Here is a 16,234-nt window from a genome sequence, read left to right as displayed (position 1 = left end):
TTCTTGGGCGGCGAAGTGTTTTATGATACAAGCCTTAGTATCTACTCCTGGAAATGCCTACAACTCCTACGATAGCCTTGTCAGATATGTGTTCTTGGGTGGTGAAATGTTTTATGATACAACCCTTGGTATCTACTCCTGGAAATGCCTACAACTCCTATGATAGCCTTGTCAAATATGTGTTCTTGGGCGGCGAAATGTTTTATGATACAAGCCTTAGTATCTACTCCTGGAAATGCCTACAACTCCTATGATAGCCTTGTCAAATATGTGTTCTTGGGCGGCGAAATGTTTTATAATACAACTCTTAGTATCTACTCCTGGAAATGCCTACGACTCCTATGATAGCCTTGTCAAATATGTGTTCTTGGGCGGCGAAATGTTTTATGATACAACCCTTAGTATCTACTCCTGGAAATGCCTACAACTCCTACGATAGCCTTGTCAAATATGTGTTCTTGGGCAGCGAAATATCTTATAAAACGACCCTTAGTATCATTCTCTGTGTGTGTGAGTATGGAGTTCCTTGCATACATCTACCACACACAAAACCCGCCTCTTTCGCACCCCCTTAAATTGGTATATAATTATTGTTTGAACTTTGATGGTTTTGTTAAATAAATGTCGGGAAACTAATCTAAGTGTACCAAGACACCTCTCCACCCAAAATTGACCTCTCTTTTGGCTACTCTTTACTGTTGTCTTTATGGGAGCGGAGAGTAGCGGGCTTCTTTTTTTTTCCCACTTTTTGTTGCCCTTGAGCCGTCTCCTTTGATGTAAAAAAAAAAAAGAAAAAAAAAAAAAGGTCCACAAAGGAGAAAAAAAAACCGTAATGAGCCTAGTGTCTTTAAGTAAATGTGTGTCTGTGTGAAGTTCCATTCATCCATACATACATACTTACATACATACATATACAGACCCACCAAACATCCCTTTCTCCCTCCTTATCTCCGTCTCATCCTCACCTCCGCAGATTGCCACAGCCTCGGAGAAGGGCACGGTGATCCGGGTGTTCAGCGTGGCGGAGGGGGCGCGCCTGCACGAGCTGCGGCGTGGCATGAAGCGCTGCGCCACCATCTTCTCCCTCGCCTTCTCCCCCGACTCCCTCTTCCTCTGTGCCTCCTCCAACACCGAGACTGTTCACGTCTTTCGCCTGGAGGAGATCAAGGAGACGTGAGTGGGGCGTATATATATTTTTTTTACAGTAAAGGAAACAGTTCGAGGCCCCCCCCCTGTTTCCTGTTTCCTTTTTTTTTGGAGGGGGCAAAAAAAAAGGAAACTGGAAACAATAATGAAAAAAAAAAACGCTACTCAAAAAACCCCTCGCTACTCTATCACAGTGATCCCTTAGAAGAAGAAGAATAAGTAGAAGAATCCCTTAGTTTTCATTAGGCCCCATTGTGTAGCTTATTGCCAACTCAAGCATCATATCCCCATTCCCTCACCCCTATTATGTCATTTATTGCCAGCTCAAGCTTCTCATCCTCATCCCCTCACCCTCCCTTAGATGAATAATAATAAGCAGAAGAATCCCTTAGTTTTCATTAGGCCCCATTGTGTCATTTATTGCCAACTCAAACACTTTATCCTCATTCCCTCACTGCCATTCACTTATTGCCAACTCAAAAACACCTCATCCCCATTTCCTTATCCCCATTGTGTCATGTATTGCCAACTCAAACACCTCATCCTCAATCCCTCACCCCTATGATCGCCACCTCACAGCACCGTTCCTTCCTCCCCTAGGCGTCCCCCAGTGGTAGAGGAGCAACAGGGCCTCATGGGGTGGATGAGCAAGGCGGTGTCAGCCTCGGCGTCGTACCTGCCCACCCCCGTAGCGGACATGATGAGCCAGGGGCGTGCCTTTGCCACCGTCACGCTGCCTTTCCAGGGGGTCCGGAACGTGTGCGCTATTGCCACGTAAGTCTGTGTGCGTGTGCGTGAAGGGGTGGGTTGTGTGTGTGTACGTGCGTGTGTGTGTATGTATTGGGTGTGTGTAGATTCTCTTTCCTCTTCTTTGTGTTTTTCATTTTCTTCATTTTGTTTTACTCTTTATGAATGTTTCTGTTTGCTTCTTTTTTTTTTTTTTACGGCAAAGGAGTCAGTTCAAGGGCATAAAAAAAAGGAAACAATATATAATGAAATAAAAAAGCCCGCTACTCACTGCTCCTAAAAAGAGTTGGAGGTGTGGCCGAATGATAGGTCAATTTGCTAATTAATGTGTGTGTGTGTGTGTGTGTGTGTGTGTGTGTGTGTATTTCTGTTTTTTTTCTTTGTTTTCTTATTTTCTATTTTGTTTTACCTTGTGTTTCTGTTTGCTTAGTGTTGTTTGGGTGGGTTGGTGGATGTTTTTCCTCTTCTTTTCTTTGTTTTCTTTTATTTTGTTTTACTCTGTGTGTTTTTCCGTTTGCCACTCACCCAGTCACCCAAAAAGCCAACCACTCACCCACTTAAGTCAGCCAACCAAACAGTCACCCAAACACCCACTTCCCTATCCAATCATCCATCTCACCCACTCACCAATCCCTTCTAGTCACACACTCATCACCCATCCCTTCACCCAGCCACTCACCCATCCCTTCACACACCCACTCACCCATCCCTTCACACACCCACTCACCCATCCCTTCACACACCCACTCACCCATCCCTTCACACACCCATCACCCATCCCTTCACCCAACCACTCACCCATCCCTTCACACACCCACTCACCCATCCCTTCACACACCCACTCACCCATCCCTTCACACACCCATCACCCATCTCTTCATCCAGTCACTCATCCGTCCCCCACTCCCCCACAGGATACAGAAGCAGACGAGGGTGCTGGTTGCCTCCATGGACGGCTACCTCTATGTGTACAACCTTAACACCAGCGAAGGGGGGGACTGCGCCCTCATCAAGCAGCACAGGTGAGCCAGGGAGAGGGGAAGGGAAGGGAAGGATGGGAGCTGTAGGAAGGGAGAGGTGATGCAAAGAAGGAAAAAGGAGAGAAAAAGGGTGTGAGAAAGGAGGAAAAAAGGAATGGAAGGGAGGAGAGAAAGGAAGGAAAGGTAGGTGATATAGAGAAGGAAAAGGGAGGAAAGGGAGGTGATGCAGAGAAGGAAAAGGGAGAGAAAGGGAGGAAAAGTAGGTGATGTAGAGAAGGAAAAGGGAGAGAAAGGGAGGAAAAGTAGGTGATGTAGAGAAGGAAAAGGGAGGAAAGGGAGGTGATGCAGAGAAGGGGAGGAAAAGTAGGTGATGTAGAGAAGGAAAAGGGAAGAAAGGGAGGTGATGCAGAGAAGGAAAAGGGAGAAAAAGGGAGGAAAGGGAGGTGATGTAGAGAAGGAAAAGGGAGAGAAGGGAAGGAAAAAGGAGAAAGGAGAGAAAGGGAGGAAAAAGGAGAGAAGGAAAAGGAGAGAAAGGAGGTGATGCAGAGAAGGAAAAGGGGAGGAAAAGGGAGGATGAGAAGGAAAAAGGAGGTGATGCAGAGAAGGAAAAGGAGAAAGGGAGGAAAGGGAGGTGATGTAGAGAAGAAAGGTGATGCAGAAGGAAAAGTAGAGAAGGGAGGAAAGGTAGGTGATGTAGAGAAGGAAAAGGGAGGAAAGGGAGGTGATGCAGAGAAGGAAAATGGAGAAAAAGGGAGGAAAAAGGTGATGTAGAGAAGGAAAAGGGAGGAAAGGGAAAAGGAGGTGATGTAGAGAAGGAGAAAGGGAGGAAAGGAGGTGATGTAGAGAAGGAAAAGGAGGTGATGTGAGAAGGAAAAGGGAGGAAAGGAGGTGATGCAGAGAAGGAAAAGGGAGAGAAAGGGAGGAAAGGGAGGTGATGCAGAGAAGGAAAAGGGAGAGAAAGGGAGGAAAGGGAGGTGATGCAGAGAAGGAAAAGGGAGAGAAGGGGAGGAAAGGGAGGTGATGCAGAGAAGGAAAAGGGGGGAAAGGGAGGTGATGCAGAGAAGGAAAAGGGAGAGAAAGGGAGGAAAGGGAGGTGATGCAGAGAAGGAAAAGGGAGAGAAAGGAGGAAAGGAGGTGATGTAGAGAAGGAAAAGGAGGAAAGGAGGATGCAGAGAAGGAAAAGGGAGAGAAAGGAAGGAAAAGTAGGTGATGTAGAGAAGGAAAAGGGAGAGAAGGGGAGGAAAAGTAGGTGATGTAGAGAAGGAAAAGGGAGGAAAGGGAGGTGATGCAGAGAAGGAAAAGGGAGAGAAAGGGAGGAAAAGGAGGTGATGCAGAGAAGGAAAACACAAAGGAACACAAAGGAACACAAAGGAAGAACAAACAACAGCAGACCTGCTGGTCCTTTCGAGGTTGTTTGTGACAAGCTACACTAACTATCTAATCAAAGGTGGAAGATGAAGGACAGCAAAGGCGAAGGCTCCTCCCCACCCCCCCATCCCTCCAGCCAAAGCTGGCAGGAAAGGAAAAAGAACCATGCAGCATGGAAAAACTGCATGGAATTTATGTAGGAAAGAGGAAAGAACTACCATTACTGCTACCACTAACCGGGCAATAAGAGCGGACAAGGACACCAGTATTCGAAAGAACTTAACGTTATTACGACAATGAGTAATATCTTAGTTGCTGGTTGGATTCAAAACACTTGTCTAATCTATTCTTGAAGGCCGTAACTGTTGTACTATCAACGACATCACAAGGTAGAGAGTTCCAAACATTAACAACTCGATTGAAGAAGAAGTGTTTAGCTTATGCGACGAGAATCTTTACCACTTATCTTCAAATTGTGATTTCTTCTTGTTCTATTTGATCGATCAATTGTAAAGTAATCTTCCGCATTAATATCACTGAATCCTTTGAACATTTTAAACACTTCTATTAGATCGCCTCGCATTCTTCGTTTTGATAGGCTGAATAAATTTACTTCTTTAAGCCTTTGTTCATATGACAAATTTCTCAACCTAGGAATCATCTTTGTTACCCTTCGTTGGACCCGTACCAACTTTTCTATGTCTTTTCTGTAGTAGGGAGACCAAAACTGTACACAGTACTCTAGACGGGGTCGAACCAACTAATTATACAGTTTTAATATTACTTTTTCCGATTTATTATTAAAGACTCGTCCGATGAAGCCAACCAATTTGTTTGCAGTTTTAACTACCTCTGAACAATGCTGACCGGGCTTTAAATCGCTTGATATAGTGATTCCAAGATCCTTTTCTTTACTTACTGCAGAAAGTTGTTGGCCATTCATTACGCATCTAACGCATTGTTATTTTTTCCGATGTGCAACACTTTACATTTCTCAACGTTAAATTTCATTTGCCATTGATTGGCCCAACGTGCAAGTCGATCTATATCTGATTGTAAAGCTTCTTCGTCGAGTATCGCAGGGAGAGAAGGGGAGGAAAAGTAGGTGATGTAGAGAAGGAAAAGGGAGGAAAGGGAGGTGATGCAGAGAAGGAAAAGGGAGAGAAAGGGAGGAAAAGTAGGTGATGTAGAGAAGGAAAAGGGAGAGAAAGGGAGGAAAAGGAGGTGATGCAGAGAAGGAAAAGGGAGAGAAGGGGAGGAAAAGTAGGTGATGTAGAGAAGGAAAAGGGAGGAAAGGGAGGTGATGCAGAGAAGGAAAAGGGAGAGAAGGGGAGGAAAAGTAGGTGATGTAGAGAAGGAAAAGGGAGGAAAGGGAGGTGATGTAGAGAAGGAAAAGGGAGAGAAAGGGAGGAAAAGCAGGTGATGTAGAGAAGGAAAAGGGAGGAAAGGGAGGTGATGCAGAGAAGGAAAAGGGAGGAAAGGGAGGTGATGTAGAGAAGGAAAAGGGAGGAAAGGGAGGTGATGCAGAGAAGGAAAAGGGAGAGAAAGGGAGGAAAGAAAGACACCAGCAATACACATGTGGCTTTATACTCTAGTCTCCATTCTCCACCTCCTCCCCCAGGCTGGATGGGACCGAGGGGGGCGTCACCACTGGGGAGGGCACTGCCGCCGCCGCCGCTGCCCCTGGACCCTACCCTGGGGGGGCCAAAAAGACCGAACCAGGTGAGAAAGCTATTACGAAGGTGTATGAGCCTGTTGACGGCAACCCTGTGAAAGTGATTGTGTATCCCGGATGTCTGTTGCTGCTTGAAGTTTTGTAGGCCTAGTTGTCCCTTAGTTTTGATTTTTGTAGGTTTTATTTTGCCATATTTTTTGCCTCTCAATTTGTATGCCTGTTTTTGTTTGTTTTTTCATAGGCCTGGTTTTGCTAAATTGTTGCTCCTTGTAATTTTGTAGGCCTAGTTGTCCCACAGTTTTGATTTTTGTAGGTTTTATTTTGCCATATTTTTTGCCTCAACTTGTATACCTGTTTTTACTTTTTCATAGGCCTGGTTTTGCTGCACCTTATAATTATGTAGGCCTAGTTGTCTCAGTTTTGATTTTTGTAGGTTTTATTTTGCCATATTTTTTGCCTCTCAACTTGTATACCTGTTTTTACTTTTTCATAGGCCTGGTTCTGCTGCACCTTATAATTATGTAGGCCTAGTTGTCCCAGTTTTGATTTTTGTAGGTTTTTATTTTGCCATATTTTTTGCCTCTCAACTTGTATACCTGTTTTTACTTTTTCATAGGCCTGGTTTTGCTGCACCTTATAATTATGTAGGCCTGGTTGTCCCAGTTTTGATTTTTGTAGGTTTTTATTTTGCTATATTATTTGCCTCTCAACTTGTATACCTGTTTTTACTGTTTCATAGGCCTGGTTTTGCTGCACTTGTAATTTTGTAGGCCTAGTTGTCCCAGTTTTGATTTTTGTAGGTCATATTTTGCTATTTTTTTTTATCTTGTATGCCTGTTTTATTTACTTTTTCATAGGCCTGGCTTTGCTTCACCTTGGAATTTTATAGGCATTGTTTTCCCAGAGTTTGTAGGTCTCTTAATGCACCTTATAATTACATAGGCCTGGTTGTGACATACTTTATTTTGTAGGCTCGGTTTTGACGCTGCATTTTATTGGCCTGGTGTTATTCTGTTGGTTCTGCTTCCCTGCACCTCCTCATCGTCACTCAATATGTCGGTCATCCATTCAACCATTCAACCAGTCACTCACCTTGGTTGTTGTTGTTGTTGTCTCTGTATCCCTGCACTTAATTTTTTGTCTTCGTTGTCTCCCAAATCAGTCAGTCATCCGTCAGTCAGTTAGTCAGTCAACTGCGGCATTTTTTCTTCCATTGTCATCCGTTAGTCAGTCAGTTAGTCAGTCAATCATGGCATTTTTTCGTTCATTGTCACCCAGTAAGGCAGTCATCAGTCATTCAGTTAGTCTTAAAGGCCCCTCAAAGCGAGAAAAATGAGAAAAATCATCACTCACACAAACCATTTCATAATATATATCAACGCATTTGTGATCAGTTTATGCATCATCTATTTTTTGGGGGGTTTATATCATGGCAAAAATTTGGCCCCGTCGCTGGTACACGGTAAAGCCACAAATTTGGCCCGTCGCTGCTACGGGGTTAAAGATGCATCTGCCAACCCGTTTCATTCTCTGGTAGTAAAGAGATTAAACACTGGGAAAGGAAGATGCTGAGAGGTGACGAGAGTTGTTTTTGTCAGGCACGGTGTGGGGGACTGTTGTGTTTGTGTAGATTTGTCGTAGGTCCAGTTTTACAGTCCGGTACAGCACATGTGTAAGCTCAACCGAGCACAAAACACTACAAAAGTTACTTGTGTAGTGTTTGGCGTTGATATAAAAAGATGGAAATTTTAGCAAGCTCGGCCACCTCTTTTGATTCTTTTTATAGGAGCAGTGAGTAGCGGGCTTTTTTTATATTATTGTTTCCTTTTTTTTTTGTGCCCTTGAGCTGTCTCCTTTGTTGTAAAAAAAAAAACACACAGGAAATCTCTCTAGTATCTGGTGTTGAGTAGAAATAAAGGATCACTGTTGAGAATATAGATTGGTTTGGGTGCTTATATTGACACTGTTGGACTGTTGAACTGCCCCCTCTCGCCCCCCCTCGCCCCCCCTCCTCCAGTCACTAATGCTTGGACAGGTTATTACGGCAGGGTTTGTTATGATGATGGGACAGGTTATTACGGCAGGGTTTGTTATGATGATGGGACAGGTTATTACGGCAGGGTTTGTTATGCTGGGACAGGTTATTACGGCAGGGTTTGTTATGATGATGGGACAGGTTATTACGGCAGGGTTTGTTATGATGCTTGGACAGGTTATTACGGCAGGGTTTGTTATGATGATGGGACAAGTTATTACGGCAGGGTTTGTCATATTTTCATCAATTCACACTTCGGATTATGACTTCAGCCCTCTCTGGTTTTGGTTCATCTTGCCCTGGGTATAATAATGACACTTAACATACACATACAACTCTTATGTCATACTCTAATCAAGTTTGTCATATTTTCACCAATTTGCACTGTTTGGATTTTAACTTTGGCCCTCTCTATAAATGGTTCGTCTCGCCCTGGGTATAACCATGACACTATTAATCCAGTAGCTGCGGGTATCATGATTCTTAAAGGCTCCTCTATGCAAATTAATGAGAAAAAATCATCACATTAGACAATATATATCAATGTGTTTGTGATCAGTTTATGCATCCTCTATTTTTTGGGGGGTTTGTCAAGGCAAAAATTTGGCCCGTCGGTGGTGCACGGGAAAGCCACAGATTTAGCCCATCACTGCTACCGGGTTAACATGTACACAGACTCAAATAAGTACCGTCACACATTCAGTACAAAGGACGAATCCATTGATAACAGGCTATTCATGTTGGTATTGCTGCGTGTGTTTGGTGTGGCTTCAATGGCTTCAATCACGTGAGCGGCACTCGTAAATGAAGCGGTAGAATTTGAGCTGGCACAGTAACTCTTCACGAAACACACAGGTGGAGCCTTACCAACCCTGCCGAGACTACCGGGTTCCTCAGTGTGAAACTCGTCGGATCTCAGAGTGACGATACTTTTTTGAGCGTGTGCATGTACAACCCTAACGCTTAGTGTGAAACTCGTCGGATCTCACAGTGACGATACTTTTTTGAGCGTGTGCATGTACAACCCTAACGCTTAGTGTGAAACTCGTCGGATCTCACAGTGATGATACTTTTTTGAGTGTGTGTACGTGCAACCCTAACGCCTTACTTTAATTAATCAAGTCTCACTGTTCTTTTGGTTCTACTCTCTGGGGATTATTTACACACTTGGTTGTTCTTATATGTGCACTTATTTACTTATTAACTTATTATGGTTTTCTTTTAACTGATTATTTTACTCTGTACTTACTCATTTTTTTTTTCTGATGTACATTCATTGTTTTTTTGACTGTATTTTTTCTAGTTTTTATTAATTTGTTCCATTATTAGTTTATCTGTTTACCGTTTTTATATATTAGCTCACTTATTAATTTTTTTTTTTTTTTATGCCATTTTTGACCTTCATTAAACAGTGTAATTTGTTTTGAGTTTGTTTTGATGTTTCACGCAATTTTGTCTTCATTCCTAGTTAGTTTTTAGCATTATTTTATTGATTGATTTTATTTTTTTATGTAGCTTTTTTATGTTCTATTTGTTCATGTTCATCAGTTTTGTTAATATTCATAATGAGGTGGTTTTATTTTATTCCTATTATACATTTTTATTTTATTTTTTATTCACCTGGAGTTTTAAAATAGAGATTGTCGGTCTTTGTTTCCCCTTTTCCTTTTCGCTGTATGTTTTCATGTGTTGTGTATAGTCTTTCTCTTATTCCTCATTGTAGTTTGTCATTGTGTTGATTGTTTGTAGTCAGTGTTCTCTTTTCATAGTAAAGTCGGATGCAGGTATGAAGATGCTTTGGGTGGAGCGGGTGTGGGAATTCTCAACCCGGCGGTGCAGTCGCTTCAACCACAACAAGGCATAGTATCTCATATGGCAATTTTATAGTCATTTTGTATATGGTAAAACACGTTGATATCATGTTGTGAACGTATCGAATTTTAGGAATGTAACGATGATTCATATGTGGAAATGAATTCACAACACTGCGCTACTATGGTCAAGGTCATAAATCATCGTTACTATCCTAAAATTCGATACGTTCACAACATAATAGATTTGTTTTACCATATACAAAAAATTAAAGACTATTTCAAATGATAAACAACCGACATATATATTTGGGGTAGGCGGTGACTGAGTGGTTAGCGTGTGGGCCTACAATTCACCGCGCCATGGACAGCGTCGGTTCGAATCCCCACGCTACCACCTGGGATTTTTCAGTCACCGCGAGTGGCCTAAGACTACCCACATGCTGTCCTGAAGCCCACCCATCAACCTGGACTCTAGAAGAAACCGTCCAAGTGAATCAAGAATGAGTTCCGGGGGGCAGCATGAGCCTAGCATAAATGGCGCCACTATAAAAATTTCCTGCACCCTGAAGAAAGCCTACCGACGCTATAGGTGAAGTCGTAAAAAAAAAAAGATATTGTATGCCTTGTTATGGTTGAAATGACAGCTTTGCCGGGTAGTGAATTTCCGCACCTGGTCCACCTAAAGTATCTTGATATATGCGTCCAACTTTAGCAGGTAAGCACTCCGTAGTTTCATCCTTTTCATTGTAGTTTTCATGGTAGTTTGCAGTTGAAGTAATAGTCTGTTTGCTTGCACTTGTTTCATCCTTTTCATTGTAGTTTTCATGGTAGTTTGCAGTTGAAGTAATAGTCTGTTTGCTTGCACTTGTTTCATCCTTTTCATTGTAGTTTTCATGGTAGTCTGCAGTTGAAGTAATAGTCTGTTTGCTTGCACTTGTTTCATCCTTTTCATTGTAGTTTTCATGGTAGTAGTTTGCAGTTGAAGTAATAGTCTGTTTGCTTGCACTTGTTTCATCCTTTTCATTGTAGTTTTCATGGTAGTTTGCAGTTGAAGTAATAGTCTGTTTGCTTGCACTTGTTTCATCCTTTTCATTGTAGTTTTCATGGTAGTTTGCAGTTGAAGTAGTCGCCTGTTTGCTTGCACTTGTTTTGTCTATTGTAATACTCTTGGGGTCGTATGATAAGACATTTTGCCGCCCAAGAGCACCTATTTGACAAGGCTTTCATAGGAGTTTGGGGCATTTCTAGGGGTAGTTTTATGACCCTGGTGGTAGTTTGACACCTCTTCTGTACCATGAACCTGAAGAAACATATTTGACAAGGCTTTCGTAGGAGTTGTGGGCATTTACAGGAGTAGTTTTATGACCCTGGTGGTAGTTTGACACCTCTCCTGTACCATGAACCTAAAAGAACACTCATTAGAACCCGATTGGTCTCCACTAAGGCCTTTGGAAATAACTGATGTGGGAAATGAAAGTGTTTTATAATTCCAACCTTGTTCTCTTTGTGTTTTCTGAGCCTGCAGTCTGGTGGGCCGTAGTCAATACTCTTTATTCAGCCGAGAGAGAGAGAGAGAGAGACTTGCACTTGTTTTGTCCATTGTATAACTCTGGTTCATTTTGTAGTTTCTGAGCCTGCAGTCTGGTGGGCCTTAGTCATTACTCTTTATTCAGCCAAGAGAGAGAGAGAGAGAGAGAGAGAGAGAGAGAGAGAGAGACAAAAAGTATAACACAACCACAGAATAATGATAGAAATACACCCACCGCCCACTCCTATGCCCTGACAAAAACAACGCTCACAATCCAACACAAGGAAATTCTAGCTTTTTATTCATTAATGTTTTATAATTGATTGACGATTTTTGAAAAGTTAATGATTCAGCTTCCTACCCAATTCTTGCTTATAATGATACTGTAGGTTCATTTTTACCCTCTTTTTTTTATCTAATATGGGCTCATTCTTGCAACATGGGTAATTTTTTTTATTTATTTATTTATTTATTTTTTTATTTATTTATTTATTTTTTCCTGGTCGGCGCCATTTGACCATGCAGCTGCGGCACCAAGCAATGAACACCCTAATAATCATCCCTTTTTTTCCTGGTTTGGGTTGATTCCTGTAGCCGAGGTCAATTTTTTGTGCTGTGTGTATTTATTATTTTTTTCTTCATATGGGTTAATCGTGGTAGCTTGCTTAAATTAACAATGCAGCTGCCTATCCTTTAAATACTCTCCTAATTATACAGCAGTTTACCTATTAAATACTCCCCTAATTATACAGCTGTTACCCATTAAATACTCCCCTAATTATACAGCAGGTTATCCATTAAATACTCCCCTAATTATACAGCTGTTACCCATTAAATACTCCCCTAATTATACAGCAGGTTACCCATTACTGCTGGTTGCCCATTTTCTTCTCTCACGGCAAAGAGGTTAAGCGTTAAGGAAGATGCTGAGAGAGTGTTGGTGTTGTTTTTGTCAGGCATGCCGGGGGGGGACTGTTTTGTTTGTACAGGTTTGTCTTAGTCCTCCCCCCTTCAGGCACAAATGCTTGGACAGGTTAGGTTAGGTTAGGTTAGTCCTCCCTCCTTCAGGCACAAATGCTTGGACAGGTTAGGTTAGGTTAGTCCTCCCCCCTTCAGGCACAAATGCTTGGACAGGTTAGGTTAGGTAAGGTAAGGTAAGGTAAGGTAAGGTATGGTTGTCTGTTGGTGGTTGGGTTGTGTGGCACTGGTTGGGCTTGTGGGAGAGGAAATAACAGCTTCTTTTACTACTACTACTACTACTACTACTACTACTACAACCATTACTACTACCACTTCAAAAACTACTTGGTGATCAATGCTACTTTCTACTACTACTACTACTACTACTGTTAACACTACTGACTCTACTTCTTATACCAGTCTTCATAGGAACATAAGAACGCAAGGTGACGCAAGAAGACAGAGAGTAGGCCTATGCAGATGAAGGCCTATGCTGTGTGTGTGCATGTGTGTGTATAGATATTCAAATGGGGACTGTGGTTTGGTCAAGGTGAGGTGTTCATTTTATTGACATTATTTCTTTGAGGGAGAATAATGTGTGTTTAGATGAGGTATTTTAATTGGACTGTGGAATGGTGGATGACAATGGTACTTTTTCTACTACTACTACTACTACTACTACTACTACTACTACTACTACTACTACTACTACTACTACTACTACTATTACTACTACTACTACTACTACTACTACTACTACTACTACTACTACTGGTACTATCATCACCATCACATACACACACACACATATAGAGAAGCTTCCATAACCAACCAACCAGTTAGTCAACCAACCAACCAGTCAACCAGTCAACCAGTTAGTGACACCCAAACCAACCACCTGCTTCTCTTCCCTCCCCCCCCTCCTCCTCCTCCCCCACCACCACCACCCTCACACCACCAACCTGTCCGCTGCAGTGAGCTCGGGAGGCGGAGGGGAAGGCAGCTATGCAGGAGTGGTGAGGGGGCCTGCGGTGACCGTGATGACAGGTAGATGTGACATGCGCCCTCGTCGTCTACCCTTGAAACTACATAGTCTACCCCGCTGTCTGTCTGCCTGTCTGCCTATCTGTTAATTTGTCTCTTTGTGTTATGGTGACCCTCTTCTTCCTCATCTCCTCTTCATTTTAATCTCGCCTGTTTGTCTGTCTGTGTATCTTGTCTGTCTATATCTGTCCCTTTGTGTCTGTCTGTCTGCCTGTTTATGCCTTGTGATCTTCCCTTGAACCTAGTCTATCCCTCTGTCTGTCTGTCTGTTCCGTGTTCTGGTGTCCCTTCTCCTTTTGGTTTTAGTCTACCCTGCTGTCTGTCTGTCTCTCGTGTCTGTCTGTCTGTTCATGCCTTGTGATCTTCCCTTGAACCTAGTCTATCCCTCTGTCTGTCTGTCGCTTCCGTGGTATGGTGCCCCTTCTCCTTTTTGTCTTAGTCTACCCCGCTTGAAGTCTTTCTCGCCTGTATGTCTTTCTGTGATGCTGCGTTTTCCTCTTCCTTCTCCTGTTTAGCTCCCCTGCTCTTGTTGTCTTTAGTCCTGTGTTCCGAGTTGTCCACAGATGTTGCGCCGACTAAACGAAACTTTCCAAAACTTTCCGCTGTCTTCATGTAGTCTTTTTCTCTCGGTTTCCCCCTAATTCTGTCGCTGTTGTTGTGTCTTATGTTAGTGTCTCCTGTTTATATCTCTTTCTCTTGTTTCTTCTGTGTTCCAAGTTGTCATTTTCTGTATTTCCCTTGTCTCTGTTTCCGTGTTTCAAGTTGTTATTTTCTGTATTTCTCTCGACTCTGTTTCCGTGTTTCAAGTTGTTATTTTCTGTATTTCTCTCATCTCTGTTTCTGTGTTCCAAGTTGTCGTTTTCTGTGGTCCCATATTTTCTGGTGCTCCTAAATGCTACTTGTGTCTTTTGTTTTAAGTAGTCTAGTGTGTTCTTCTGTGATGTTTCCTTCGCTGTTTCTCTTTGTTTATGGCTATTTCTGTTGATGTGTCTCTCTGTGTTTAGGAGTCTTGTCTGTCCTTCCGTGTATGACCCTTCTCTCTCTCGCTCTCTGTCCGTGTCTTGTATTGCCAGGTTACTGTGAATATATATCAATGGTTATCACTTTAAGTTCCTCTCTTCCTCTCCCAGCATCCCTATATTTATTTTATCTTGCAGTCTCTTTCTTACCCCCCTTCTCTCTTTTCCCAGCCTGTTCTCGTTCTTCCTCTTCTACATTTTTTTCTTACATAATCTCACATCTTTTTCCTTCTTTCCATCTTGCTTCCTTTCATTTCTTTATTTCTTTTTATCTTGCAGTGTTTTTTTACCTCCTTTCTCTTTTCCCAGCCTGTTCCCTGTTTTCCTGTCTCTCTCTTTCTCTGTCCGGGCCTTGTATTGTGAAGTTACTATGATAAGTTTGTCTCTTCCTCTCCCAGCATCCCTTTCTTTATTTTATCTTGCAGTGTTTTCTTATCTCCTTTCTCTCCTTTCCCAGCCTGTTCCCTGTTTTCCTGTCTCTCTTTCTCTGTCCGTGCCTTGTATGTGAGGTTACTATGATGTCTCTTCCTCTCCCAGCATCCCTTTCTTTATTTTATCTTGCAGTGTTTTCTTATCTCCTTTCTCTTCCTTCCCAGCCTGTTCTCTGTTTTCCTGTCTCTCTCTTTCTCTGTCCGTGCCTTGTATGTGAGGTTACTATGATGTCTCTTCCTCTCCCAGCATCCCTTTCTTTATTTTATCTTGCAGTGTTTTCTTATCTCCTTTCCCTTCCTTCCCAGCCTGTTCTCTGTTTTCCTGTCTCTCTCTTTCTCTGTCCGTGCCTTGTATGTGAGGTTACTATGATAAGTTTGTCTCTTCCTCTCCCAGCATCCCTTTCTTTATTTTATCTTGCAGTGTTTTCTTATCTCCTTTCTCTTCCTTCCCAGCCTGTTCTCTGTTTTCCTGTCTCTCTCTTTCTCTGTCCGTGCCTTGTATTGTGAGGTTACTATGTATATGTCAATGGTTATCACTTTGTCTCTCTCTGTTCCTATCCTAACATCTCTTTCTTTATTTCTTTTTATCTTGCAGTCTCTCTCTTATCTCCTTTCCCTCTTTTCCCAGCATGTTCTCTGTTTTCCTTTCTCTCTCTTTCTCTGTCCGTGCCTTGTATGTGAGGTTACTATGATAAGTTTTTCTCTTCCTCTCCTAACATCCCTTTCTTTATTTATTTTTATCTTGCAGTCTTTCTTATCTCCTTTCTCTTCCTTCCCATCATGTTCTTTTTCTTCTCCTTCTTCATATTTTTTCTCTCTCTTAATCTCACATTTTTTTCCTTTCCATCTTGCTTCCTTTCATTTCTTTATTTCTTTTTATCTTGTAGTCTCTTTCTTACGTCCTTTCTCTTCTTTCCCAGCATGTTCCTCCTCTTCTACATTTTTTTTCTCTTAATCTCACATCTTTTTCCTTCTTTCCATCTTGCTTCCATGTTCACTCCATTCTTTTCTTCCTTCAGCATGTTCTCCTCTTATGACTCCTTCCTAGCACCCCAGTAGTCCCACCCTTTAGTGTCCTCTTCCCTGCACCCCACCCCCCACAACCCTCCCTCACCCCACTCCCCTGTTTCCCGCACAGTATATTCCCCACACCACCCACCCATTGTTTATATAAAGGTAAGGTATACATTCTCCAGTTTGTACGCACCATCCACCACCATTAGTACGCATATCAGGATGGTCGAACGTAAACAAAGAAACAAAATGCTATGTGGTCAGGGAGGTTGAGGTGTAGGAATTATGTGTGTTGTTTAGGTTATGTGTTCCGAAGGGTTCCTATACATTCAGTTACATGTTGGTGTGGTTTACGCTTCCTGCTTTGCATTACACATCAGTTCAGTTCAACATTTTTATTATTGGAATGTTGCTTACAAAATAGTAGAGTCCCCTATGTTCAATCACAAGGTGGCGTGGTTTGTACCTTCTCC

At 42.4% G+C, this 16,234-nt stretch overlaps 1 protein-coding gene across 2 annotated transcripts in view; it reads left to right on the top strand.

Moving 5' to 3' along the window:
- The window catches only part of LOC126986321 (WD repeat domain phosphoinositide-interacting protein 2-like), a 36,610-nt gene that overhangs the window by 11,087 nt on the left and 9,289 nt on the right, over positions 1-16,234 (top strand). The window contains exons 6-10 of one of the 2 annotated variants that reach the window (XM_050842324.1): positions 974-1,173; positions 1,747-1,920; positions 2,808-2,915; positions 5,863-5,963; positions 13,229-13,300. In XM_050842324.1, coding sequence (XP_050698281.1) covers positions 974-1,173; positions 1,747-1,920; positions 2,808-2,915; positions 5,863-5,963; positions 13,229-13,300 — 655 coding nt within the window. The remainder of the gene's footprint in view (positions 1-973; positions 1,174-1,746; positions 1,921-2,807; positions 2,916-5,862; positions 5,964-13,228; positions 13,301-16,234) is intronic. The other variant, XM_050842325.1, reaches the window with a different exon arrangement.

The sequence above is a fragment of the Eriocheir sinensis genome, chromosome 61 (genome assembly GCF_024679095.1).
Source record: "Eriocheir sinensis breed Jianghai 21 chromosome 61, ASM2467909v1, whole genome shotgun sequence".
Taxonomy (NCBI): Eukaryota; Metazoa; Arthropoda; class Malacostraca; order Decapoda; family Varunidae; genus Eriocheir; species Eriocheir sinensis.
The sequence above is the reverse complement of the archived record's forward strand: the minus strand, read 5'-3'. Positions and strand labels throughout refer to the sequence as shown.